General features: G+C 39.7%; 1 protein-coding gene across 9 annotated transcripts in view; it reads right to left on the bottom strand.

Annotated features, from left to right (window-relative positions):
- Positions 1–26220, bottom strand: part of PHACTR4 (phosphatase and actin regulator 4) — a 100431-nt gene that overhangs the window by 27603 nt on the left and 46608 nt on the right. For 4 of the 9 annotated variants that reach the window (XM_042953346.1, XM_042953347.1, XM_042953349.1 and 1 more), the window contains 2 exons: positions 1714–1737; positions 105–278 (listed from right to left, as the gene is read on the bottom strand). In XM_042953346.1, coding sequence (XP_042809280.1) covers positions 105–278; positions 1714–1737 — 198 coding nt within the window. Of the gene's footprint in view, positions 1–104; positions 279–1709; positions 1738–15842; positions 17889–23539; positions 23704–26220 lie in introns of those variants that run through there. The other 5 variants (XM_042953352.1, XM_042953344.1, XM_042953353.1 and 2 more) reach the window with 4 other exon arrangements.

The raw sequence follows: 26220 nt of genomic DNA, 5'->3' as shown, positions 1-26220 counted from the left end.
TTGAATTCCTTCTTCAAATAGGGGGTTCTAATAGCTTGGAGAGAGAATGAAAAAGTTAGGTACTTCTAAAATAAGAAACTCTTTAACTCAGAACATTATCTCACCTTCGGATGTCTCTTTGAATTTATCACTACTTTTTTTTTTCCGCCATTTCCAGGGCTTGAAGATTTTGCCAAAGCCTGAGAACTTGCTCTTCCTTTTGGTGGGAGGCGTCATGTCTCCTGCTTCCACACTGTCCATGACCATGCCTGGGTCTGCGGTGGGCTGGCCTGCTTCTTCTGTGATACGATGAAAGGCACACAGGGAAAGGAACAGCCAATTTATTATTTCAGGATAATCTCTATAAGGTCCCTTCCCCTCTCTTCCTGTGGTAGTTGGAAAAGATCAGAGCAATGATAAACAATCATGCAGACAGATTCCTGGACATCATCACATGGACACCAAACATCAAAATCCGTAACAGATAAATAACTAACAGGGAAAAACAACCAACCAAGCTGACATCATTTTAGGACAAAAATTCAATGAGATGATCATAACCAGCTCAAAACCTCTAAAGGCGTGCGTACTCACACATGCGTGCGCACATACACACAAACACACGAATGTGGATGTCTTTTCAATATGCATGAGATCTGGCCCCAGTGCGGCCTATTGCTGTTGCCATTGTCATCCTCTTGGCGTGGGGGAGGCCCTCCCCAGCTAACATTACTGCCTCCCATGTCACTGAAGCAGGGGGTTCCATCTTTAGTGAGGGAGTCATCATTCTCTACTAAACACTTCACTCCCTCTGCCCTCCTCTCTCAGGACATTAACAGTTCAGAGGGGGTAACACAGTAAGTGTTAACACCTTACTTGTATCTGTTTTTCAGATTATTTTCTTCCTTCACAAGACCCTAGGTTTGGAGCGCTGGACGGGGCCTGGAGCATTACAGAGAGAGTGCTTGAAAATGAAATCTTTTTGGGGGTACTTGGGTGGCTCAGTTGGTTAAGCATCCGACTCCTGATTTCGGCTTAGGTCATGATTTTACAGTTTGAGGGGTTGAGCGCCGTGTTGGACTCCACACCGAAAGCATGGGGCCTGCTTGGGATTCTCTCTTTCCCCTTCTCTCTCTGCACCCCTCTCAAAATAAATGAACATGAAAAAAAAAAAAAAAAAGAAAAAAGAAATATCTTGGGGCTCCTGGGTGGCTCAGTCAGTTAAGTGTCCAACTCTTGGTTCCAGCTCAGGTCACGATCTCACAGTTTGTGAGCTCGAGTCCAACACTAGGCTCCGCACTGACAGTTTGGAGCCTGCTTGGAATCTTCTCCCTTTCTCTCTGTCCCTGCCCTGCTCGTGCTCGTGCTCTCTCTATCTTTCTCTCTCAAAATAAATAAATAAACTTAAAAAAAATTCTTTTTAAATGAAATCTTTTTGGAAATCAGAGGTGAGATTCCAGTTTGCCTATGACAATATTGCTTTAGGGACAATCCTGATCTTAAGGATATGACAAGAAACATAACTGACATGGTGTATGTGCAGGACTGAAACGAATGGCCATGAGTTTCTCATAATGACCACACATGCAGGATTTTAGTTAGTTAGCTTTAGTGGCAGAAAAAAGAGCAGCCAAGACTGGGCCAAGAATAATAATAATAATATAAAAAAATAAAAGCAGGAAAGCAACAAAAAAAGCAGGAAGGCAACACAATACAGCTTTGCACTCCACCTACTGTCCCAGGGTTCTCTGGAGAAGTCTAGAGGAGAAGAAAAAAAGAGTCATGTGGAATAACCATCCTGAAATTAAAGTGGAACCTTTACTTTACAGAAATACATCAAGGACCACACAGTATATTATCACATGTAATAAGTTAACATGTTTATTGTACACAATTTCACATCTGAAGCAAATAATGCTCTTCTTGGGGAGGATAAACGGGCATAACATATGCACTTCAAAAATTATTTCCTTTAATACTGTAGATATTTTTTCATGAAAGAAAATACATAATCAACAAGCACTAATTTTTTGTTAAGAAACACTTGCAAAATTCAATCTTTTTTGGTTGATAAACGGGAGTCTTAGGGAAGCCTGCTGATGAAAAGTCAGACTTTACACAATTGTCATGTTTAGAGTGCAGCAGTGACTGCTAAATGCATTATTTGACTGTGTATTGATGACAGGCAAAACAGGGTCCTGGTTACTGAAGTGCAACAGATTGAGAGGAGAGGACAGAGCCTCTTTTCTTCAGGTACAGGATTTACTCGAACACATCCTGAGTCTCAACTACTTTAATTACTTCCATGATATGCAAGAGAATCTCATTGTTCTAACGCTGGACCATATTTTTATAAGTTTACTTGCCACGGACATCAGAACATCTCCTGTGACAGAAATTCCCCCAGTGGTGCCTGGGATGGAGACCCAGAGGTGGCACATGGGCAAATATATGTGTTGCTTGCTTGCTTGCTTATTTATTTATTTATTTATAAAAGTGCTTATTTATTTCTGAGAGTGTGAGCGGGGGAGGGGCAGAGAGAGAGAGGGAGACACAGAATCTGAAGCAGGCTTCAGGCTCTGAGCTGTCAGCACAGAGCCCGATGCGGGACTCGAACCCACGAATGGTGACATCATGACCTGAGCCAAAGTGGGACGCTTAACCAACTGGGCCACCCAGGCGCCTCTAGTGTTGCTTCTTTAATGTTTTTTTTTTTGAGAGAGTAAGAGAGCGAGAGACAGAGCATGAGTGGGGAAGGTGCAGAGAAAGAGGTAGATACAGAATCCGAAGCAGGCTCCAGGCTCTGAACTATCAGCACAGAGCCCAATGTGGGATTCAAACCCACGAACCGCGAGATCGTGACCCGAGCCAAAGCCGGACGCTTAACTGACTGAGACACCCAGGCACCCCACGTGGTGTTGCTTTGAAGAGCCAATGCTTTAAGACCGTATTCCCCCAATCATGAGATGTCAATGAGACCTCAAGACATTTCAGATATACCATACAATATAATATTTAACATATGTTAATGATAACACTTTCAGAAATGGAGCTAAGTACCATAAGCTGTTCATAGTCTCCTTACTTGCTAGAGGCAAGGAGAGACTGAAACTTGAAATGTCCTGCTGACCCACCTACTGAATGAACTTCACTCAGCTCCAAATGACACACAGGAAAATGCTTGTTTGATTAAAAGCACTAAGGAAGATAATATAAAAACTCAAAAAACAAAACAACTAACAATACGAAAGAAGACATGAGTGCTAGGTGCTATTTTTTACAAGGAAAAGCAGCCAGAAATCTTCAGAAATTTTAGGTGAGAGTGGATTCACAGACAAGTCCTTGAATGAAACAGCCAATCTGGCTTACTGTGTATCTTGCCAGGTGTCTAACCAGTTTCAGAGGTAGAACTTAGTTCATCCCTTTGAATTCTTCCTTATATACAATGGATTTATGTGTCCCCTTTCTCTTATATATTCAAAACAGTAAAATCAGGATATCTTCAAACATATTCATGTCTGCTGGCCATATGAACTCAAGACAAGTTCAGTTTATATTCAAAAGTACCGTGCGCGTGTAAAATACCAATAGCTATAATAAAAACAAATATGTCTGCCATCACATCTACTGCTAAGAATAGCCCTCCTCTTTCTTTGTGTAAAGAAAGTTACCGAATATGGTCACTGAATATGAACGGCAGAGAAAGGGGCACCTGGTTGGCTCAGTTGGTTAAGTGTCTGACTCTTGATTTCAGCTCAGGTCATGATCTCATGGTTCATGAGTTTGAGCCCTGCATTGGGCCTGCTTGGGATTCTCTCTCCCTCTCTCTCTGCCCCTCCCCTGCTTGTACTCTCTCTCAAAATAAATAAACATTAAATTTTTTTTTCAAATAAAAAAATAAATTAAAAAATGAGAGAGAACAGCTCTTTTTCTTTGATATTTTATACAAATGTGCTTGCTTTTCATGTTTATAAAACTTTTAGAAGCATATATGCCTCTTGCCTTATGCAGTGGGGGGTTCAGCCACTGAGCCACCCAGCCCTGACCTAATTATTATCCCAAATTCATTCATTCTTATAACATTTTCATATATTCTTATATTCTCCACACTCCTCCCCTCCATATGACAAGTACAGCATCATTACAATAACTTTTAAATCCATTCAAATACTTGGTATCAGCCCAGTTACCTTTTCAAAATACAGAATCTCCAGGTGGTGGAACCCAGAAATCTATTTTTAAAAAATCTTCACAGGTGATTCCTATGATCAGCCAGGTTTGTGAATAAACCCAATCCTAGATTATTATCTGGAAATGGTATGCATGTTCAAAGAGACAGGCAGACCTGCTCTGTATGTAACCTAATTCTTTGCTGAAGAAAAACAAAGTAGAAAATCCTAACATCATTCAGTGTTTCCTACTTAAGCATAAGTATTCCTACAGAAGAACTGTAAGGGTCTTTCCTTTGCATCTTAGTTTCAGAATATAGTTTAAATTAAAAATAAACAATGAAAAAGCTTGCAGTTTTTTTTTTTTCCAGATTTATATTGTATTCCATGTGCACTTTGGAAACATGGGATCTTATGCAGTTGAGCGGAGTGTTTTACGTATGCCATGAAGATAAGTTGTTTAATCACGTTGTCTAAATCATTAATATCCTTTCTGATTTGTCAGCTTGTTCTAAAAATTACTGAGAGAGGAATGTTAACATCTCTACTTAGGAAAATGGATTTGTCTCTTTCACTTTCTAGTTCTATTAATTTTTTTTTCATATACATATATGTTAATATTTTACTTCTGAGGCGCCTGGATGGCTCAGTCAGTTAAGCATCCAACTTTGGCTCGGGTCATTATCTTACGGTTCATGAGTTCGAGCCGTCAGGCTCTGTGTTGACAGCTTGGAGCATTGAGCCTGCTTTAGATTCTGTGTCTCCCTCTCTCTCTTCCCCTCTCCTGTTCACACACTGTCTCTTTAAGATAAACATTTAAAAACAATTAAAAAAAATAAATTAAAAATATGATTTTATTTTTAAGTAATCTCTATACCCAATGTGGAGCTAGAAGTAACAACCCCGAGATTAAGAGCCACATGTTCCTCTGACTGAGCCAGCCAGGTGCCCTTGTTTTATAAAATTTTTATTTATTTATATTCTTAAATGTTTATTTATTTTGAAAGCAAGAGCGGGGGAGGGGCAGACAGCCCGATGCAGGGCTTGAACTCACAAAACTGTGAGATCATGACCTGAGCTGAAGTCGGATACTCAAATGACTGAGCCACCCAGGAGCCCCTATACTTTATTTATTTTAATTTTTTTAACGTTTATTTTTGACACAGAGAGACAGAGCACAAGTGGGGGATGGGGAGAGAGAGGGAGACAGAATCTGAAGCATGCTCCAGGCCCCAAGCTGTCAGCAAAGAGCCCTGATGCAGGGCTCGAACCCACAAACCGCAAGATTGTGACCTGAGCCAAAGTAACGTAACCAACTGAGCCACCCAGGCACCCTGAGCCCCTATACTTTGAAGCCATGTTATTGGATATATAGAAATTTAGAGTTATATCTTTCTATTAAAATACGCTTTTATCATTATGAAATTCCCTGTGTCAATCTAATGAAACTTTTGCCTTGATTTTGTTTTTCTATCTAGTTTGACAATTGTCCTTTAGAGTGTTTAGTCCATTTATATTTAATGTGCTTTTTAAATGTTTTTAAATTTATTTTGAGAGAGAGCATGAGCGAGCAGAGGGGCAGACAAAAAGGGAGACAGAGGATCCCAAGTAGGCTCCGCACTGATAGTGTGGGGCCAGATGTGAGGCTCCATCCCACAAACTGTGAGATCATGGCTAGAGTCAAAATCAAGTCCAGCATATACATAAGTACACAAAAGAAAACAATTCTCCCTAAGCCTATGTTCCTATAAAAATGCATTATTTCCCACATGAAAATCAGTCTGAAACTACTCAAGGATATATTTCCTCGATATTTGGAGCAGTAATACATGTTAAAGTGAGTGAATTTGGATTACCCAAACAATACTTTCTACTCCCATATTCTTTAAAAAAAAATTTTTTTTTTTAATGTTTATTTATTTTTGAGAGAGAGAGACAGAGACAGAGCACGAGCAGGGGAGGAGCAGAGAGAGACAGGAAGACACAGAATCTGAAACAGGCTCCAGGCTCTGAGCTGTCAGCACAGAGCCCGATGCAGGGCTCGAACTCACAAACCATGAGATCATGACCATGAGATCATGGCCAGACGCTCAACCGACTGAGCCACCCAGGCGCCCCTACTCCCATATTCTTTTAAGCATACCACCCACCCCTGTTTGCCATGAGTAAAACCTTGTGCAAGATGAGATCATGGCCAGACGCTCAACCGACTGAGCCACCCAGGCGCCCCTACTCCCATATTCTTTTAAGCATACCACCCACCCCTGTTTGCCATGAGTAAAACCTTGTGCAAAATGAGTTACAGACCAAATTTAATGATGACCTAAAGTCATCAGATGTAAATTTTTCAGGTGTAGAATGTATGCATAAATCCGTGATATCTGCAGCTGACAGATCTAATGAAGCTACTACTCTCTGTAGCATTCTTGGATTCAGTGACTCAGGTTTCTTACTATGACAGGAAGAAAATTCAATTGCATTGCTTACAAAACTGCAATAGAAAGAGAAACTGACAGATGAAAAAATCATACAAAAAAAAGTATATTCAAGAATCTAGAAATCATCCCTTTAGAATTTTTTAATGATGAAAATTTAATGATTAAAAAAAAGCCTGGGTGGTTTAGTCAGCTAAGCATCTGACTGTGCGGAGCCTGCTTGGGATTCTCACTCTTTTCTGTCTCTGCCCCTCCCCCACTTGCACTTTTTCTCTCTCTCTCTCTCCCTCAAAATAAATAAATTAACTTAAGAAATACAGACTTGGAGTCACATTTGTATACTCCATTGTTTCTGTTTAAACTAGTTATGGAATTAAAAATGGCCTTATGGCTCCATTCTGTTTTCCATGAGAGCCCAAACAAGGTAGTTTCCCTTTGTTTGCCAGAACACTAGGTATAGGATGCTGGCTATAGTTTTATGATTGTGTGTCCTAAAGAAAACACCTTTTTCTTTGAGTCATGTAGCCCACTAGGAAAGTATGTCAGAGTTGGAGATCTTGGTGTTTTTTGGAGGTAGTGGAGGTTGGGAGAGAAAGATAACCAAATTAGTTTGGAATTTCTGGTTTCAGGAGTACCCTGACACTATGCCCTGGTATTTAAACTACCTGCTCCCTCACTCAAGCTGTAGCACGTCATACTTCATAGGCTTCTTCTTCCTTTTTTTAAATGTTTATTTATTTATTTTGAGGGCGGAGGGGCAGAGAGAGAGGGAAAGAGAGAGAATCCCAAGCAGGCTTCATGTTGTCTGCACAGAGTCCGATGAAGGGGTCAGTCTCACAAACCATGAGATCATGACCTGAGCAGAAACCGAGAGTTGGGCTCAAATGACTGAGCCACCCAGACACCCCTAGACTTGTTCCTTATACCATGTATTATGCAGAGTTCTATTACTTTCTTTCTTCAACCCTCAGATTTTTCCTGATCGATATTAATTCAGGTTTTTTAGTTCCAGTTTAGTTGTTCCAGACGAATTTCTGGGGTGATTTTTTAATAAACATGTAATATTTTTTTAAGTTTATTTTTTTTGAGAGAGAGAGAGAGAGAGAGAGAGAGAGAGAGAGAGGATTCCAAGCAGGCTCCCCGCTGTCAGCATGGAGCCCAACACAGGGCTCGAACTCACGAAGTGTGAGATCATTACCTGGGCTGAAATCAAGAGTTGGACGCTTAACTGATTGAGCCACCCAGGTACCCCCAAATGTATATTATTATTAAAAATTACTTAACACTTTTCATCTTCAGATAAAGTATTCATTAACTATTAGCTGTAGTTATACATTACACCTACATTACTTGCTAGAGATAAGGATAAAACAGGGTTAAACAAAAAGCCATGGGTCAAAGATAATGTTCGTTATCAGAAATCTGAATCTGATTTATAACCAATTCTTTTTTTTAAAGAGAGAGAGAGAGAGAGAACGCTAGCAGGTGAAATGGTCAGAGAGAGAATCTTTTTTTAAATTAAAAAAAGATGTTTATTTACTTACTTAGAGAGAGAATGAGCAAGCAGAGGAGGGGCAGAGAGAGAGAGAGAGGGAGAGGAAGAATCCCAAGCAGGCTCTGTGCTGACAGCACAGAGCCCGATGTCGGGCTCAATCTCACAAATTGTAAGATCATGACTGGAGCCGAAATCAAGAGTTGGACACTTAACCAACTGAGCCACCCAGGTGTTCTGAGAGAGACAGAGAGAATGTTAGGCAGGTTCCATGTTTAGGAGCCCAACATAGGTCCTGGGATCGTGACCTGAGCCTAAATCAAGAGTCAGATGCTCTACCAACTGAGCCACTCAGGTGCCCCTGACTTATAACCAAATTTTTTCAAGTTTATTTATTTTTGAGAGACAGAGAGAGAGAGAGAGAGGCTGGCAGAGAGAGGGAGACTGAGAATCCCAAGCAAGCTCTGCACGATAGTGCAGAGCCCACTGAGGGGCTCAAACTCATGTACCGTGAAATCATGACCTGAGCCAAAATCAAGTCTGATGCTCAACCTACTGAGCCACCCAGGCACCCCATAACCAATTCTGAATTACCCATGTTGGAAGGTAAAGTAAGGCACAGACAACTGGAGTCAGTAGAAAACTTAGTTTTCAATACAGCCTTCACTACCCTCTCCCCTTCATTAGGCTTGTTTATAGTAAGTAACAAAATTATGGGGTCTTAGTTCTACCTCTATTTCTTGTACCTTATTAAGTTTTAAAATGTTTAGATTTGAAGTGTATAAAGTTTTCCCATTTTACCCATAAATCCTTTATAATAACCAGCTTTTTGTCAAAAATTTAAAAATCTATAGTTTTATGCAACAAGATACACACTCCATTATCAAGAGGTATCAATTATGGGTGCCTGGGTGGCTCAGTCAGTTAAGCACCTGACTTTAGCTCAGGCCATGATCTCACGGTTTGTGAGTTCAAGTCCTGCATCAGGTGGGCATGAGCCCTGCTTCCAGTGAGCCCCAGTTTTCGCTCTCCCTCCCTCTTTTTCCCTGCCCCTTGTGGGATTCTCTCTCTGCCCCTCATTCACTTATACCATCTCTCAAAAAAAAAAAAAAAAGTGTTAATTATCCTTTTTTAAGTTTAAGCATGACTTGCATGACTTGCCTTACATATATTGTGATCAGTTATTTTTATAATCTAATAGTTCTGGGATTTTTTTTTTTTTTTAATGCTCATTGAGTTTGAAACAGATCTTGTGTTTATACAAGCATTTTAACAGCATCAAAACCTTGTAAATGGAGAACATTAATTTATGGTACTTACACTACTGCACTTACTCATTTTTGCCTTCTAAAAGAGGATTACTATTGGATTTAAAGAACTGTTTTAGAAAACTACAACAAAATTACAGAAAGCAAAATCTGCCACTACTGAACAAAGCAGGCTTTGTCTAGAGCAGGCCCATAACTTCCCTTGGAAATACTGCAAGGTTCTGACCTTCAGGAAATAGAATTGGGCAAAGCACTGGAGAAGATAGGGAGAAAGTCTCTCTCTGCACCTGCAGGTACAGTTAGGTCTGGGATTCCAACTCTGGTAAAATAGTTTTCCAGCCATGACTGAATCAAAATGTGTACACTTTTTGATAAAAATTCCAAGTTGAGGGGCGCCTGGGTGGCTCAGTCGGTTAAGCGGCTGACTTCGGCTCAGGTCATGATCTCGCGGTCTGTGAGTTCAAGCCCCGCGTCGGGCTCTGTGCTGACAGCTCAGAGCCTGGAGCCTGTTTCAGATTCTGTGTCTCCCTCTCTCTGACCCTCCCCCGTTCATGCTCTGTCTCTCTCTGTCTCAAAAATAAATAAACGTTAAAAAAAAAAAATTAAAAAAAAAAATTCCAAGTTGAGAGTAAGGTTTTATAGTGAGGTGCCAGAAAATATAGATTCTCTCATGGAAAAAAGGCTTAAACTTTCCCAAGTTTTCCTGCAAGGAGAAAAAGGGGCTGTTGAGAAAATCCACTGGAGCAGAGAGAAGGGTCAATAATTTGTGGTTGGCAGGCCACATTCGATAACAGAAAACCCTATTATAAGGAGTCCATGTCGGACTCCTATTCTACTGCTTCCTCCTCATTCCTGACTACATGTGGAAAGTGTGCCTGTTCCTTCTTTCCCGGAGGAAACCATTTATTGTTACACCTCGGTAAGTATGAAAAAATGTCTCTGATAACTCTCATGACCAAATAATGCCAAGTTTTTCTTCAAAGGGTTATGAAGTAGTTTATTCTTAATTAACCCATCTATTATTTATTCCTATGTTAATATTGTTATATACCTACATTAAATTTTATCCATCCAACATTCTCCTTACTGATTTTACCCTATATTTCTAAATCACCTTGCCCCAAATTACTCCATCATCATGGGCTTGAGAACCCATAACTATGAATTTTAGAGCAAAATGAATCAAAAGGTGATGGAAAACGAATGTAGGAAAGAGGAAAATATTCTAATATGGTACCTTTTAAAGCAATATATTCCTATGTAAAAGTAAAAAAAAAAAAAAGAGGCTAATTTTTGAGTGAAAAATATATGAAGGGTCAAAAAGGAAAAAACAAAAACACAAACCTAGAGATAAGAGAATGGGAAGGCAGAGAGAAAGAAAGTTCCAGACTAAATGGTAGAGTACAGTTTATTAAAATTATTTGGTCCCTTACCCAAGGGATACAGGAGTACTGATGCATAGGGGCACTTGTACCCCAATGTTTATAGCAGCACTCTCAACAATAGCCAAATTATGGAAAGAGCCTAAATGTCCACCAACTGATGAATGGATAAAGAAATTGTGGTTTACATACACAATGGAGTACTACGTGGCAATGAGAAAGAATGAAATATGGCCCTTTGTAGCAACATGGATGGAACTGGAGAGTGTTATGCTAAGTGAAATAAGCCATACAGAGAAAGATACCATATGGTTTCACTCTTATGTGGATCCTGAGAAACTTAACAGAAACCCATGGGGGAGGGGAAGGAAAAAAAAAGGAAAAAGAAGAAGAAGAAAAAAAAAAGAGGTTAGAGTGGAAGAGAGCCAAAGCATAAGAGACTCTTAAAAACTGAGAACAAACTGAGGGTTGATGGGGGGTGGGAGGGAGAGGAGGGTGGGTGATGGGTATTGAGGAGGGCACCTTTTGGGATGTGCACTGGGTGTTGTATGGAAACCAATTTGACAATAAACTTCATATATTGAAAAAAAAAATTACTTGGTCTTGTGCCTAATTTATTTCCTTTTAATTTTTTTTTTAACGTTTATTTATTTTTGAGATAGAGAGAGACAGAGCATGAACGGGGGAGGGGCAGAGAGAGAGGGAGACACAGAATCTGAAACAGGCTCCAGGCTCTGAGCTGTCAGCACAGAGCCCGACGCGGGGCTCGAACCCACAGACCGTAAGATCATGACCTGAGCCGAAGTCGGACACTTAACCGACCGAGCCACCCAGGGGCCCCGGCTTGTGCCTAATTTAAGGACATGTGCTAATAATTAGCTGGCTGCTTTAATCTGATACACAGTAAAGGATTTTAGTGAAGACAGAAAGAGCTTTTACGTTGATCAAGAACTACAAAGTATTACTACTTGAACATTTTCTCTGAGTAAATATACAAGCTTCTCCTATGGACATATTTCACTTGAGGAAAAAAAATTTTATACGAACTACTGAGGATAATTGCTTATTCTCCTGAATGGACACTACAGCATAAACTCCTACTCTGGATTTAAATAATTGATTAATTCACCAATTGTTAGAGAGGTCCTATGGTAAAACTCTAGATGGATACTGACATAACATCTTATCTACGTGCATATGATTCCCCATGCAAAGGTTATTTATTTGAAAGCAGACTCTTCTTAATTAACAGCTCTGGACATCCAACATAAGCTACGGTCAACTAAGAAAGAAATACATCTTATCCGTTTTTTTGTTTTGTTTTTATTTAAAGATTTTATTTTTAAGTAATCTCTATACCCAACATGGGGCTCAAACCAACAACCCAAAGATCAAGAGTTGCATGTCCCACTGACTGAGCTAGCTAGATGCCCTAAGAATACACATTATCTTAAATTTATAAATATCTTGGATTTTTTCTTTTAATATTTAAATTCTCAGCTAGAAAGTAAACTTCAAGGGCATGGACATGATTTATATCTATCAGCATCTACTAAAACATTTACAGTGCCTTAAATAATAAGAAATATATTCAATATACCCAGTAACTAATTTTGTTTCACTTAGCTTGCTAAACTTAGAACCATCAATTTTATTAATTTTTTTAAGTAAACTCTACCCCCAACATGGGGCTCGAACTCATGACCCCAAGATCAAGAGTTGCCTACTCTACCAACTGAGCCAGCCAGGTGCCCAATACCATCAATTTTAAAGCTTAAAACGAATTACTATATTATAGGCCTAGAACTATAAACAAATGATTTAAATCTTAATTTACTTTGTACATTTATCCTTCCAAAGAATCTGATAAGACTTTCCACACACTCATCCACTGAAATGCCTCTTAAATTTCCTGAAGAAACAGTTATGTTTGGTAAAAGCCTTTAAAGCTAAGGTGTAGTGGGGCGTCCAGGTGGCTTGAGCATTCAACTCTTGATTTTGGCTCAGGTCATGATCCCATGGTCATGAGATCAAGCCCTGCCTCCGGCTCCGTGCGGAGCATGGAGCCTGCCTAAGATTTTTGCTCTTTCAAAAATAAAAAATAAAATTCTCTCTCTCTCTGTATCTCTGCCCCACTCTCTTGCTCATGCGTGCACTCTCTCTCTAAAAATAAAATAAATCTAGGGGCACCTAGGTGGCTCAGTCGGTTAAGCGTCTGACTTCAGCTCGGGTCATGATCTCACAGTTCGTGAGTTTGAGCCCTGCATCGGGCCCTGTGCTGACAGCTCAGAGCATGGAGCCTGCTTCAGATTCTGTGTCTCCCTCTTTCTCACTGCTCCCCACACCCAACCCCCCACCCCGCTCATGCCCTGTCTCTCTCTCTCAAAAGTAAATAAACATTAAAAAAATAATAATAAAAAATCTTGGGGCGCCTATGTGGCTCAGTTGGCTAAGCGTCTGACTCTTGGTTTTGGCTCAGGTCATGATCTAGCAGTTTTGTGATCTCTGGCAGTGTGGACCCTGCTTGGGATTCTCTGTCTCCTCTTCTCTCTGCCCCTACCTCACTTGCACTGTCTCTGTCTCTCTCAAAATAAATAAATAAACTTTTTAAAAAAGTGCAAAAAAATAAATTTAATAAAAGAAATCTTGGGGCGTCTGGGTGGTCAGTTGATTGTCTGATGTTGGCTCAGATCATGATCTTGCAGTTCATGAGTTCCAGCCCCACGTCGGTCTCTCTGCTGTCAGCGCAGAGCCCATTTTAGATCCTCTGTCTGTCTCTTTCTCTCTCTCTCTGCACCTCCCCCTCGTGCTTTCTCTAAAAAATAAACATTAAAATAAATAAATAAATAAAAGGGGTGCAGTCAGTTAAGCATCCGACTCTTGATCTCAGCTCACAGTTTGTGAGTTTGAGTCCCACATTGGGCTCTGTGCTGATGACACGGAGCTTGCTTGGGATTCTGTCTCTCCTTCTCTCTGCCTCTCCCCTGCTTGTGCTCTTTCTCTCTCTTACAAAATAAACAAATAAACTTAAAAATTTTTAAATAAATAAAATAAATCTGAAAAAAAAGAATTCTTAAAAAATAAAGTAAAATAAAATAAAATAAAATAAAGCAATGGCGTAGTTCTCAAAGGTGTCAATGTTGACCCCTCATGACCTGGCCCTGATTTACTCAAATAGAATAAATCCTGAATTATAAGAAATATACTATAGTCTCCATTAAAATAGCTTACAGCCACCTATGAATTATCTAGGAAATAGAAAATAAAACCCAAAAATTAAATCTAGAGAGAACAGGGGCACCTGAGTGGCTTAGTTGGTTGAACACCTGACTCTTGATTTCAGCTCAGGTCATGATCCCATGATCTCTGCTTGAGATTCTCTCTCTCTTCCTCTGTCCCTCTGCCCTGCTTGTGCTCACTCTCTTTAAAAAAAAAAAAAAATCTAGAGAGAATATAAAAATCTTAGGTGCCTGAGTGATTTCTAGTTCTGCTTTTAGGACTATTGGTAGACAGAAAAATTGATGAATTTGAGGCTCACTTTTTATCAAACAAAAATATCAAACTTTATCTACTTAGATGAAATATTTTTGTATATAGATGTTAGATGGGCATTCTTCCTAAGTAAGTTATATCCTATCAGTAATTTATATCTCTTTGCCTATTTCTTGGTTTTCAAATACCATTCATTTCCATCTCATAGATAACTGCCTAGCATTGTTTAGATCCTTATCCTTATTAATGAAGAACTACAGGAGAAGTTAGTGACCCAAAAGTGAATTTATCAATTTCAGGAGGGTGGTTACTTCTGGGACCAAAGAAACAAAATGTCATCACAAGGGAATGCGGGCATGGGCATAGAGAGAGGGGTGGAGCGGGATATCTCTGTTTTTAATTTCATTTCTTAAGCTGGCCCAAAGGATCCTTTATATTTTTGTGTATTTTTGTCTATGCTTTTTTCTATTTATGAGAAATTTCACTAAAAATAAAAGAAAGTTTTAAAAATTGCTCATGATCAAGGTGAAGTGAATCAAGTCCTGACTGTGGTCCTGAAAATCTGTTGCTCTGTGATTCACTTTGTGATCCATGTGCTTCAGTTTCAGTAAAACATGAAAAATACTTTGTAGGAACTTCATCTGGCAAGATCTCAGGGGGGAAACACACTTTTAGAAACTAAATAATATTAAATCACGAGATACGTGGGAATGTTACCTGTGTTCCCACACTTTAAATGTTTTCTTTAAAGTCATCAACATTTTTCATTTCTGAAAAAAGAGCAGCCTAGGACTGAACATGTTTTCTGCTACTTCCTAAATCAAAGAGAAGGTATAAATCATTTTTTTAAAAGTGTAATATCAAGAAATGATTCATAGGCTTTCCCCCACTTTGCTTACATTTTCAACCCTTTAACAAATACCCACTTAAAACTATTTTTTCCCACCTTTCCATCTTCATCTTATACAAAACTCCACACGGTTGGGAAAATGAGCCTTCAGTGACAATGGACTGCCACTTCACTTACAAGCCTTGAAACTCTAAGCTACACTTGTAATTACCAGCTTGCTCTCTAGCTATCTCTGAGACAAAAACACTTCAAATATAAAGCACTGACTTGAGAAATGTTTATATCAAAGAACTGCCTTATGAGAAATGGAAACACCAGCACAATGGGAAAAGCCTGAGACTTATCTGGAGGATGTATATATAACTGAGTCTAAGAAATTATGTCAATTCTTGAAAAAAGTCCCATTATAGAAATCAGCTGTGCTACCTCTAGACCATATACATACCAAGTCCTGCAACACGCTAGTAAAACATTGAATTCTAAATATGAGTTCCTGTAGCACTTATCTTCTGCAAGGGCAAGAAATTAATAGTTTCCCTACACTATTATATAAAAAAAAACTCCGAAGGGCTCAAGTAAAACAAAACTATGAGTGGCAAATTAATATAATTGAATGAAAAACAACTTACAACGTTTCATTCATTCTTCACAAAGTTGTACACATCCTAAAGTTATAAACAACAAAATCCTCCTGGTCAACTCCCTATAAAATATTCAATTTCACATCTTCATCTGCCTTGCCTCTGTCAAAATTTCTTTGCCTTCTATTACTCACCAACTGCATCTGGATTTACCGGTCTGGAGACGTCAGCTTGCCCCATGATTAAATTGTCTGATGTGTCTCACGACAACAAACTGTCCCGGACCAAAGAAAACTTAAAAAGATAAATCCACATAAAGAAGAGACATGCACTCCTCTCTCAGTGTCACTGCCAAACGTCGGGAAAAAGCATGAGGTGAGTTAATTTGCTGGAGTTTCTGTTCCCTGTATCCCAGCCTGGGCACTTGTGGTTCTTACAAATATGTCTTCACGCTGGCTCTCTTCACACAGGAATGCCTGTCATTCCAGAGCGCACACTGTGAAGAGCTCAAGTGCAGGAAGGGGAGGAGACTGCCAACTACATTCGGGCTGCTGTGTGGCCCGCCCAGAAAGGCCACACCTACTTCTCCTGCCGTTGAGCATTTTATAACTCTCCAGCTTCACAGCTATAGAAGAATGGGAGCCTACTCCAGAGTAGAACTTGTAGATGTAATCATGCACAAAACGTCAGGGTTGTGCATTACACACTGATGGGAAGGGAGGTAGACTCAAAGATATGTCTTCAAGACAGGCTTGCCTCACAAGTACCGACTGTTCTCACATTTCACGGCTTGCTCTAAAACTGTAGTATTTCCTACCTATAAGTGACAGATCCAAAGCAGGATGAGATCTATACACAGGGGGAATTAATAACATTAGGAGTAATAGTTTAGGACTGAATATACCTTCCCTAAAAATAAATAGTTCTGAAAATTTTGCTTACTAAAATAATAAATTTGAAATAAATGTTTGACAGTATTTCTCTTCCTGCTCAAGCTCAATAACCACTAAATGACCTTGGGGATTACAAAATGATAGGTAATGACCCCACATGTTGCATATAATACATGAAAATATCAGCTAACCACATGTCCCAACTGAAGGTGCAGCTTGCATACTGATTTTTCTTTTTTAATGATATAACTAACTTACATATAGTCGAAGTACTTAAATATTAAGGATACAGTTTGATGAATTTTTATCCACAGACATACCTGTGTATGCTAACAATTTGGTAAATGCAAAAAGCCATATCTAACACAAGCTGCAGTGTTTAGCCACATACGCTGGATTATTTCATTAACACCTGAAGGTAAAAATGGTAAACTAACACTTCTGAGCACTACGTTATGGAGGTTGACGTTGGTTACTGGATTTAATCATTGCCACAACTAACCATGCATTGTGAAGAGCATATTATTTAACCTATTATCAGATTAGGAAACTAAGGTTAGTAAGGTCAAATACTGTGACTTATGTCACCAAGTTTGTAAGTGCCAAAGCCCTAATATTCCTTCAACAAATGACGGCTGCGAAAAACAAAACAAACAACAACAAAACCCCAAATCTTTTAGTTTAAATCTTAGTATTCCAAACCGAGCTCACAGAAGAATTTCTAGTATCTGGAATTTCCTTTTACCTTTCCTTAGTACCTTCTCCTTTCCCCCGTTATTTTACCCCCTTTATCTGCTTTTGATACAGAAAAAAAAAAAAATAGCAAAGGTAACAAATAAGAAAATAATAAAGCCAAATCAATGGTAAGAAAAAAAGTATAGAAAACCTCAGGCAACATTTTAATTGTTAATACTGGTAGCAGTCAGAAAAACATTATTACGCTGACCATTAAAATAGGAAAGAGAGTAAAAGGAAAAACATATTGAAAGAATGCTCTAATGCAAGAATATCCAATACTTTCAAACTCTGGCACTTACTTATTAGCCTAAAAGCAGAGCATGTGTAACAGCAGTTTCCACACTGTAAAATGGGAGGCAAAAGGTGGCACCTGCTGCCCAGCACCCAGTAGGTGCTCAACATATTGTAGTAACCATCATCATCACCATCATCTTCTTCATCATGGATGTAACACAGCATATGTTTAAGAGGATGAGCTTTGGGAGCGTCTGACTTCGGCTCAGGTCATGATCTCACAGTCCGTGAGTCCCAGCCCCACGTCACGTACTGTGGTGACAGTTCTTGCTTCTTTGGATTCTGCGTGTGTCTCTCTCTCTGCCCCTCTCCTGCTCATGCTCTGTCTCTCTCTCTCAAAAATAAATATTAAAAAAAAATATTTTATTTTATATATAAAAAAGAGGATGTGCTTTGGAGGCAACTGAAATTTTAATTCCAGATCTATCACTAGATGTTAACACTAGGCAAGTTCCTTTACCTCTCTGTGTCTCGATTTTCCATTCTGTAAAATGAGCATAACCATACTTAGCAGTACGAGGCAGTTGTGAGAATTAAATGACACGAACATAAATAGAGCCCTCTGCGATGTGCCTGGCACACGGAAAACTCTCAGTAAATGCAAGCGATAATTATCACAGTTGCTATAGTAAAAGAAAACAAGTCCAGAAAGGAAAGGCCAAGTCAGGAGTAGCCAGACAATGGTACATGGCAAAAAAAAGTCATTACAAAGAGGTTAGTCAGAAACGGAAGAGGATGACATTTCTGTATCATGAATCCAGGGAGCATATTGGAAGAAGCAGGCCAAGGAGGAAGTCTGAACACAATCAGGTTTGGTATACAAAAACAGCAAGCCGATGGAACAGCCCAGACAAAACGATTACTGTGAATAAGTTTAAACCAGGCACATTACACACACTCACAGCCTAGAAACAGTACTGGAGAATTTAGTTTAGGTTGACAGGACATACCAGAGTACAACAGATAGATTTATGGATCCTGGTATAGCTGCTGTTTACCACCTGGCAAATTTAAAGTTTATTTATGTACTTTGAGAAAGAGAGAGAAGAGAGTGCACAAGTAGGGGGGCGGGGGTGGGAAAGGCAGAGAGAGGGAGGGAGAGAGAAAGAATCCCAAGCAGGCTTTCCATGCTCATAGAGCAGAGCCCGATGTGGGGCTGGAGCTTATGAACCGTAAGATCATGACCTGAGCCGAAATCAAGAGTCAGACACTCAACTGAATGAACCATTCAGGTGCCCTGGCATTGGTTTCTTTCTGTGGCTGGTTTGTTAGATGCAAAAGCAAACATACCTGCTTCCTATGCTACATCAAATACTGTAATTCTTGTTCCCTGCTACCCCAACTTCCAGAAGGCAACATGGTTTGACAATGGAAGAGAGCAGAGGCCCTAGAGACCTGGAGCAGAGGCTCCATTTTACCCATTCCGACTGGTGTGAGGTTGTATCTCATTGTGGTTTTAATTTGTTCTTCCCTGATGATGAGTGATGAGCATTTTATAATTTCAGCTTTCCTGTTTACTGATTAGGCAACTCTGAACAAGTTACTTTTAACTTACATGAGCCTCAGTTTCCACACCTGCAAAATGGAGAGAATTACTCACAGAGTTGTGAGGATTAAGAGAATTTTTAAAGAGCATGATGGTTGAAGCTGCTTAAAATATCTGGCGCCCTCTAGCCCCACCTAGATTCTTTATATAAATGACCAACCCCCCCCACCAACGTTTAAATTTAAACACCACTGTTCTTTAGGAAAAACTGGGGATGTTCTGATATGCTTTTCTGTCACTGAGGCTATATGTATGGCAGGCATGAAGTAATGCATGTTTACAAGCCTGCAATACACTGGCCTATGTTAATGGGAGGAAGAAACTGAAGTTACACCGCCGGACTGCTTTCAGCTCCATGGAATGAAAGACCTCAGGCTAAAAAATTGGTGTTACACACATACTGCCTTTTTGCTTTTTCTTCAAGTTTGTGTTTTGAAGACAATAAGTTCTTTTTTAAAAATTTTATTTATTTTTTAATTTACATCCAAGTTAGTTAGCATATAGTGCAATAATGATTTCAGTAGTAGATTTCAGTGATTCATCCCCTATGTACAACACCCAGTGCTCATCCCAACAAGTGTCTTCCTTAATACCCCTTCCTCATTTAGCCCATCCCCCCAACCACACCCCCTCCACCAACCCTCAGTTTGTTCTATTTAAGAGTCTCTTATGTTTTTTTTATTTTTTTATTTTTAAATGAATCTTTTTTTTTTTTTTAATTTTTTTTTTTTTAACGTTTATTTATTTTTGAGACAGAGCATGAACGGGGGAGGGTCAGAGAGAGGGAGACACAGAATCTGAAACAGGCTCCAGGCTCTGAGCTGTCAGCACAGAGCCCGACACGGGGCTCGAACTCACGGACCGCGAGATCATGACCTGAGCCGAAGTCGGCCGCCCAACCGACTGAGCCACCCAGGCGCCCCAAGAGTCTCTTATGTTTTGTCCTCCTCCTTGTTTCGTATTATTTTTGCTTCCCTTCCCTTATGTTCACCTGTTTTGTATCTTAAATTCCACATATGAGTGAAGTCATATGATATTTGTCTTTCTCTGACTGGCTAATTTCACTTAGCATGATACCCTCTAAGTTCCATCCACGTAGTTGCAAATGGCAAGATTTCATTCTTTTTGATGGCCAAGTAATACTCCATTGTATGTATGTATGTATGTATGTATGTATGTATGTATATGTGTGTGTGTGTGTGTGTACACACGCGCGCGCGCGCGCACACACACACACATCTTCTTTACCCATTCATCTGTCAATGAACATTTGGGCTCTTTCCATACTTTGGCTATTGTTGATAGTGCATCTAGAAACACGGGGGTGCATGTGTCCCTTTGAAACAGCACACCTCTATCCCCTGGATAAATGCCTAGTAGTACAATTCCTGGGTCATAGGGTAGTTCTATTTTTAACTTTTTGAGGAATCTCCATACTGTTTTCCAGAGTGGCTGCACCAGTTTGCATTCCACCAGCAGTGCAAAAGAGATCCTCTTTCTCCACATCCTTGCCAACATCTGTTTTTGCCTGAGTTGTTCATTTTAGCCATTCTGACTGGTGTGAGGTTGTATCTCATTGTGGTTTTAATTTGTTCTTCCCTGATGATGAGTGATGAGCATTTTTTCATGTGTCTGTTAGCCATCTGGATGTCTTCTTTAGAAAAGTGTCTGTTCGTGTCTTTTGCCCATTTTGAAGACAATAAGTTCTTAAGGATACCCTCGGGATCAGGACATGCTTCTAGAACTGAGGAGAGAGTTGTAAGAAATGAGATTAAACAGGAAAATTTCAGGTAAGAAAGATGGAAGGGTTTTTCCAGGGCTGGGTTAAGGATTTACAGAGTCACTTAGAGTGCAGTAGAGGCAGTGGGAAAGGTAGGCCCAGCTGGAAACGACAGTTAGCTGAATGGAGATTAGAAAGTGTGGGAAAAACAGCCGAGCCAAAAGATTCACAGGTTGTGAGGACAAGGGAAAGAGGGAAGTGAGACGAGGTTATCAATGACACTGATGGAACTTCAGGCAACTATGTGACATCAGGTGGCTGAATCAAATTATTGCCAAGCTCCCTTCTGGTTCTGAAATTCTATAGCAGAATCAAACCAACGACTTAACCAATTCAATGTTCTGTTTCAAATAATGCCTCCAAAAAGTGTTTTATTATGGAAAAGAGCAGTGGCCATAGTGTACTTTATATAATGAATCTAGCTCAGTGCTTGCCATGTATTGCAAAATACCCACTTAATGAATTGGATTATTATTACTGGGAAACCACAAGCCTTATATATTCATACCACAATTATTTCCTGAGCACCTCTAAAGTATCAGGTATTGTCCCAGGTGTTGGGGACACGGTAGTGAATACAGTGTGGAAAAACCTCATGCCTTCTTTCTAGTACGTTAGATGGTAATAAGTACTGTAGAGAAAAATTATTCAGGAAAGGGAAACAGGGTGGGCTGAGAGAGAGAGTGCTAAATTACAAATTGTGTGAGAAGGGCCTCATTGGGAAGATAACATATAAAGACCTGAAGTAAAGAAATTCCTCAATTAACTTTCTCTGTCATCTTCCTCACTTAGACATACTTCATATTATTGTGCTTCACAGATACTGCATTTTTAACAAATTGAAGGTCTGAGACAACCCTGTGTCAAGCAAGTCTACTGTCACTAGTTTTCCAATAGCATTTGCTCACTTTGTGTCTCTTTGTCACGTTTCAGTAATTCTTGCAATATTTCAAACTTTTCACTATTATAATATTTGTTATAGTGATCTGTGATCGGTGATCTTTGATTTTACTATTGTAAATGTTTTGGGGAACCATGAACCAGGCCCACATGAGACTGTGAACTTAATCGATAGATGTGTGTGTTCTGACTGCTCCACTGACTAGCTATTCCTCTATCTCTCTCCCTCTCCTCAAGCTTAGCTAGTCCCTGACACAGAACAATATGGAGATGAGGTCCATTAATAACTCTACAATGGCCTCTAAGTGTTCAAGTAAAAGGAACAGTCACAGCTTTAAATCAAAAGCTAGAAATTATTAAGTTTAGTGATGAAGGCATGTGGAAAGCCAAGATGGCCAGAAGATAGGCCTCTTGGTCCAGTTAGCCAAGCTGTGAATGCAAAGGAAAAGTTCTTGAAAGAAATTAAAAGTGCTACTCCAGTGAACACATGAATGATAAGAAAGTGAAATAGCCTTATTGCAGATATGGAGAAAGTTTGAGTAGTCGAGAGAGAAGATCAAACTAACCCCAACACTCCCTTAAGCCAAACCTAATCCAGAGCAAGGCCCTAACTCTCTTCAATTGTGTGAAGGCTGAGAGAGGGGAGGAAACTGCAGAAGAAAAGTCTGAAGCTAAGAGAGTTCAGTTCGTGAGGTTTAAGGAAAGACGCTATCTCCATAAAAATGCAAGGTGAAACAGCACATGGCAATGTGGAGGCTGCAACAAGTTCTCCAGAAGATCTAGCCAAGATAATTTATGAAGGTACCTACACTAAACAACAGGTTTTCAATGTAGATGAAAACGGCTTTAAAATAGAAGATTCCGTCTAGGAATTTCATAGTTAGGAAAAAATCAATGTTGGCTTCAAAACTTCAAAGGACAGGCTGACTCTCTTGTCAAGGGCTAGTAGAGATGGTGACTTTAAGTAGAAGCCAGTGCTCACTGACCATACCAAAAATCCTAGGGCCTTTAAGGACTATGTTAAATCTACTCTGCCTGTACTCTACAAATGGAACAGATGACAGCACATCGGTTTATAACATGGTTTACTAAATTTTTTAAGCCACTCTTGAGACCTACTGCCCAGAAAGAAAGATTCCTACTGCTCAGTGACAATGCACCGGGTCACCCAAGAGCTCAGATGGAGATGTACAGTGAGACTAATTTTGTTTTCACGCCTGCTAACACAATAGCCATTCCATGGATCAAGGAGTAATTTTTTGTAAGTTTATTTATTATGTTGAGAGAGAGCAAGAGAGAGCAGGGGAGGGGCAGAGAGAGAGAATCCCAAGAGTCTCTTGAGAATCTGCACTGGTGGTACAGAGCCTGATGCAGGGCTCAAACTCATGAACTGTGAGATTGTGACTGTGAGTTGAAATCAAGAGTCAGACGCTTAATTGACTGAGCCATCCAGGCATCCCTCAAGGGGTAATTTTGACCTTCAAGTCTTATTATTTAAGGAATTAATTTTGCACAGCTGTAGCTGTCATAGATAGCAATTCCTCTGATGGATCTGGGCAAAGTAAATTGAAAATCTTTAGGAAAGTAAAGGATCCACCAAACTGCATGCCATTAAGAACACTTGTGATTCATGAGGAGAGGTCAAAATATCAACATTTCTGGGTGTTTGGAAGAAGCTGATTCCCACATGGATGACTGTGTGTGTGTGGGGGGTGTTCAAGACTTCAATGGAAGAAGTACCTGCAGATGGGGTGGAGACAGCAAGAGAACTAGAACGAGAAATGGAGCCTGAAGATGGGACTGAATGGCTGTGATCCCATGATACAACTTGAACAGATGAAGAGTTGCTTCTTATGGATGAGCAAGGAGAGTGGTTTCTTGAGATGGAATCTCCTCCTGGTGAAGATGCTGCGAAGAATGTTGAAATGACAACAAGGGATTTAAAATATCAAATAAACTTAGTTGATAAAGCAGCAAGGTTTGAGAGGATTGACTTGAATTATTATTATTATTATTATATTTTAATGTTTTATTTATTCTTAAGAGAGAGAGAGAGAGAGAGAGAGAGACAGAACATGAGCGGGTGAGGGGCAGAGCGAGAGAGGGACACAGAATCCGAAGCAGGCTCCAGGCTCTGAGCTGTCAGCACAGAGCCCAATGTGGGGCTCAAACCCACAAGCTGTGAGATCATGACCTGAGCCGAGGTCGGACGCCCAACTGACTGAGCCACCCAGGCGCACTGACTTGAATTATTTTTTAAGGCTTATTTATTTTTGAGAGAGAGAGACAGACAGGCAGACAGACAGAGGGAGAGGGAGACAGAGGATCCAAAGCAGGCTCTGCCCTGACAGAAGAGAGCCCAATGAAGGGCTCAAATTCATGAACTGTGAGATCATGACCTGAGCCGAAGTTGGACACTTAAACCAACTGAGCCACTCAGGAGCCCCAGATTGACCCTAATTTTGAAAGGAGTTCTGCTGTGGGTAAAATATGTTATCAAACAGCACCACATGTTATGATGCTGAAAGGAAAAGTCAACCGATGTGTCAAACATCATTGTCTTATATTAAGAACTTGCCCCAGCCTTCAGCACCCACCACCCTGATCAGTCAGCAGCCATCAACATCAAGGCCAGACCCTCTTATCAGCAAAAAGATTACAACTCACTGAAAGCTCAGATGATGGTTAGTGTTTTTTTAGTAATCAAGTATTTTTCTTAAGTAAGCTCTACATTCAGCGTGGAGCTTGGCCTCATGACCCTGAGATCAAGAATCACACGCTCTTCTGACTGAGCCACCCAGGTGCTCCAGAAGTAAAGTACAGTAAAACCTTAGTTTGTGAGCATAGTTCATTCTGGCAACATGCTTATAATCCAAAGCACCTGTGTATCAAAGTGAATTTCTCCATAAGAAATAATGGAAACTCGGATGATTTGTTCCACAACCCAAAATATTCATATAAAAATGATCACAATATTGTAACATAACAGCAAATAATAAATAAAATACAAAATATAAAGAAAAATAAACAAATTAACCTACACTTACCTTTGAAAGCCTTCATGGCTGGCGTGAGAGAGAGAAGAGAGAGGAGGATTATGGTGTAGGACCACTTTCATTATCACTAACGGATGTTGATTACAGTACAGTATTAGTAAACTTGTCATCTACTGTATTTAATGTAACTGGCAATAAGGCAGCAGAGGAAAGGGTCTATATCTGCAGGCAGCCTGACCTAGAATGAAGCAAAGCATTCCTAAGCTTACTCTTGTATGAAAAAGCAAAGGTCTGTCTATAGGTGCTTTGAAGTGACAAAAAAGTATACTAGTGGCAGTGTGGGCACCTTCCAACGTTCTGAAAAATCACTGATTTCTGCCAAACACTGCGGCCTGAGACAGAGCATCCGAGCATGGGAGACGATCACCCACAATCCCACAGCGAGGAAGAGAGAGACACACAGAGAAGGAGAAAGAGAGAACCATTGGCTAAATGTTGATCATGGGACATTTGGCACCACGTACTACTCGTATTGCAAGACATTGCTTGTTTATCAAGTTAAAATTTATTAGAAATGTTTGTTCATCTCGTGGAACACTCAGAGAACAAGTTACTCTGTTACAATGCAAGGTTTTACTTGTATTTGTATTTTTTTTAAGTATTTTTAAAATAAGGTGTGTACATGGATTTTTTAAAACATAATGCTATTGTGCACTTAGTAAACTGCAATATAGTATAAACATAACTTTTACATGCACTGGCAAACATTCATTTGGCTTGCTTTATTGCAAAATCTGCTTTACTGCAGTGGTCTGGAACTGAACCCACAGTATCTCTGAGGTATGCCTATACTATAGTTCCATCAGTTCTAAGAGAAGCAAAATAAAAGGCGACACTTTCAAAGGTACTACAAATGAATACTGCTTACTCTGGAGTATATTTTAATGATTGGTCACTGAACTAACAGTTATCAAATATGCTATTCAGTTCTCAAATATCTACAGATGGACTGTCTAATACTATGGTCACTAGCTGCATATGATTATTTAAATTTATATTCAATCTGTTTATATTATATACAATTTGCAATTCAGTTTTTCATTTGTACTGGCCAAATTTCAGATGCCCAATAGCCACACATGGCTACCACGATGGATGGTGCAGATACAGAACATTTCCATCACTGCAGGAAGTTCTATTGGACATAATGCACCTGAAGGCTTTTTCAAGTCCACTAAAGTCTTTTAGTAATAACAAAACAGCACTAACTGTACCTTTCAGTGTGTGGTGTCTATCTTCCAAGGCATTAACCTACTAAAGGCACTATACTATGAGGGAACCCTGACAAGTTTAAGAAAAAAAAAAAGTTTCTTTTTATACAGCACTAACTACTAAGCTATTAACACTCTCTTTTTTTTAATGTTT

Source organism: Panthera leo, chromosome C1 (assembly GCF_018350215.1).
Source record: "Panthera leo isolate Ple1 chromosome C1, P.leo_Ple1_pat1.1, whole genome shotgun sequence".
NCBI lineage: Eukaryota > Metazoa > Chordata > Mammalia > Carnivora > Felidae > Panthera > Panthera leo.
Note: the sequence above shows the minus strand (reverse complement) of the source record. Positions and strands in the feature narration are given on the sequence as shown.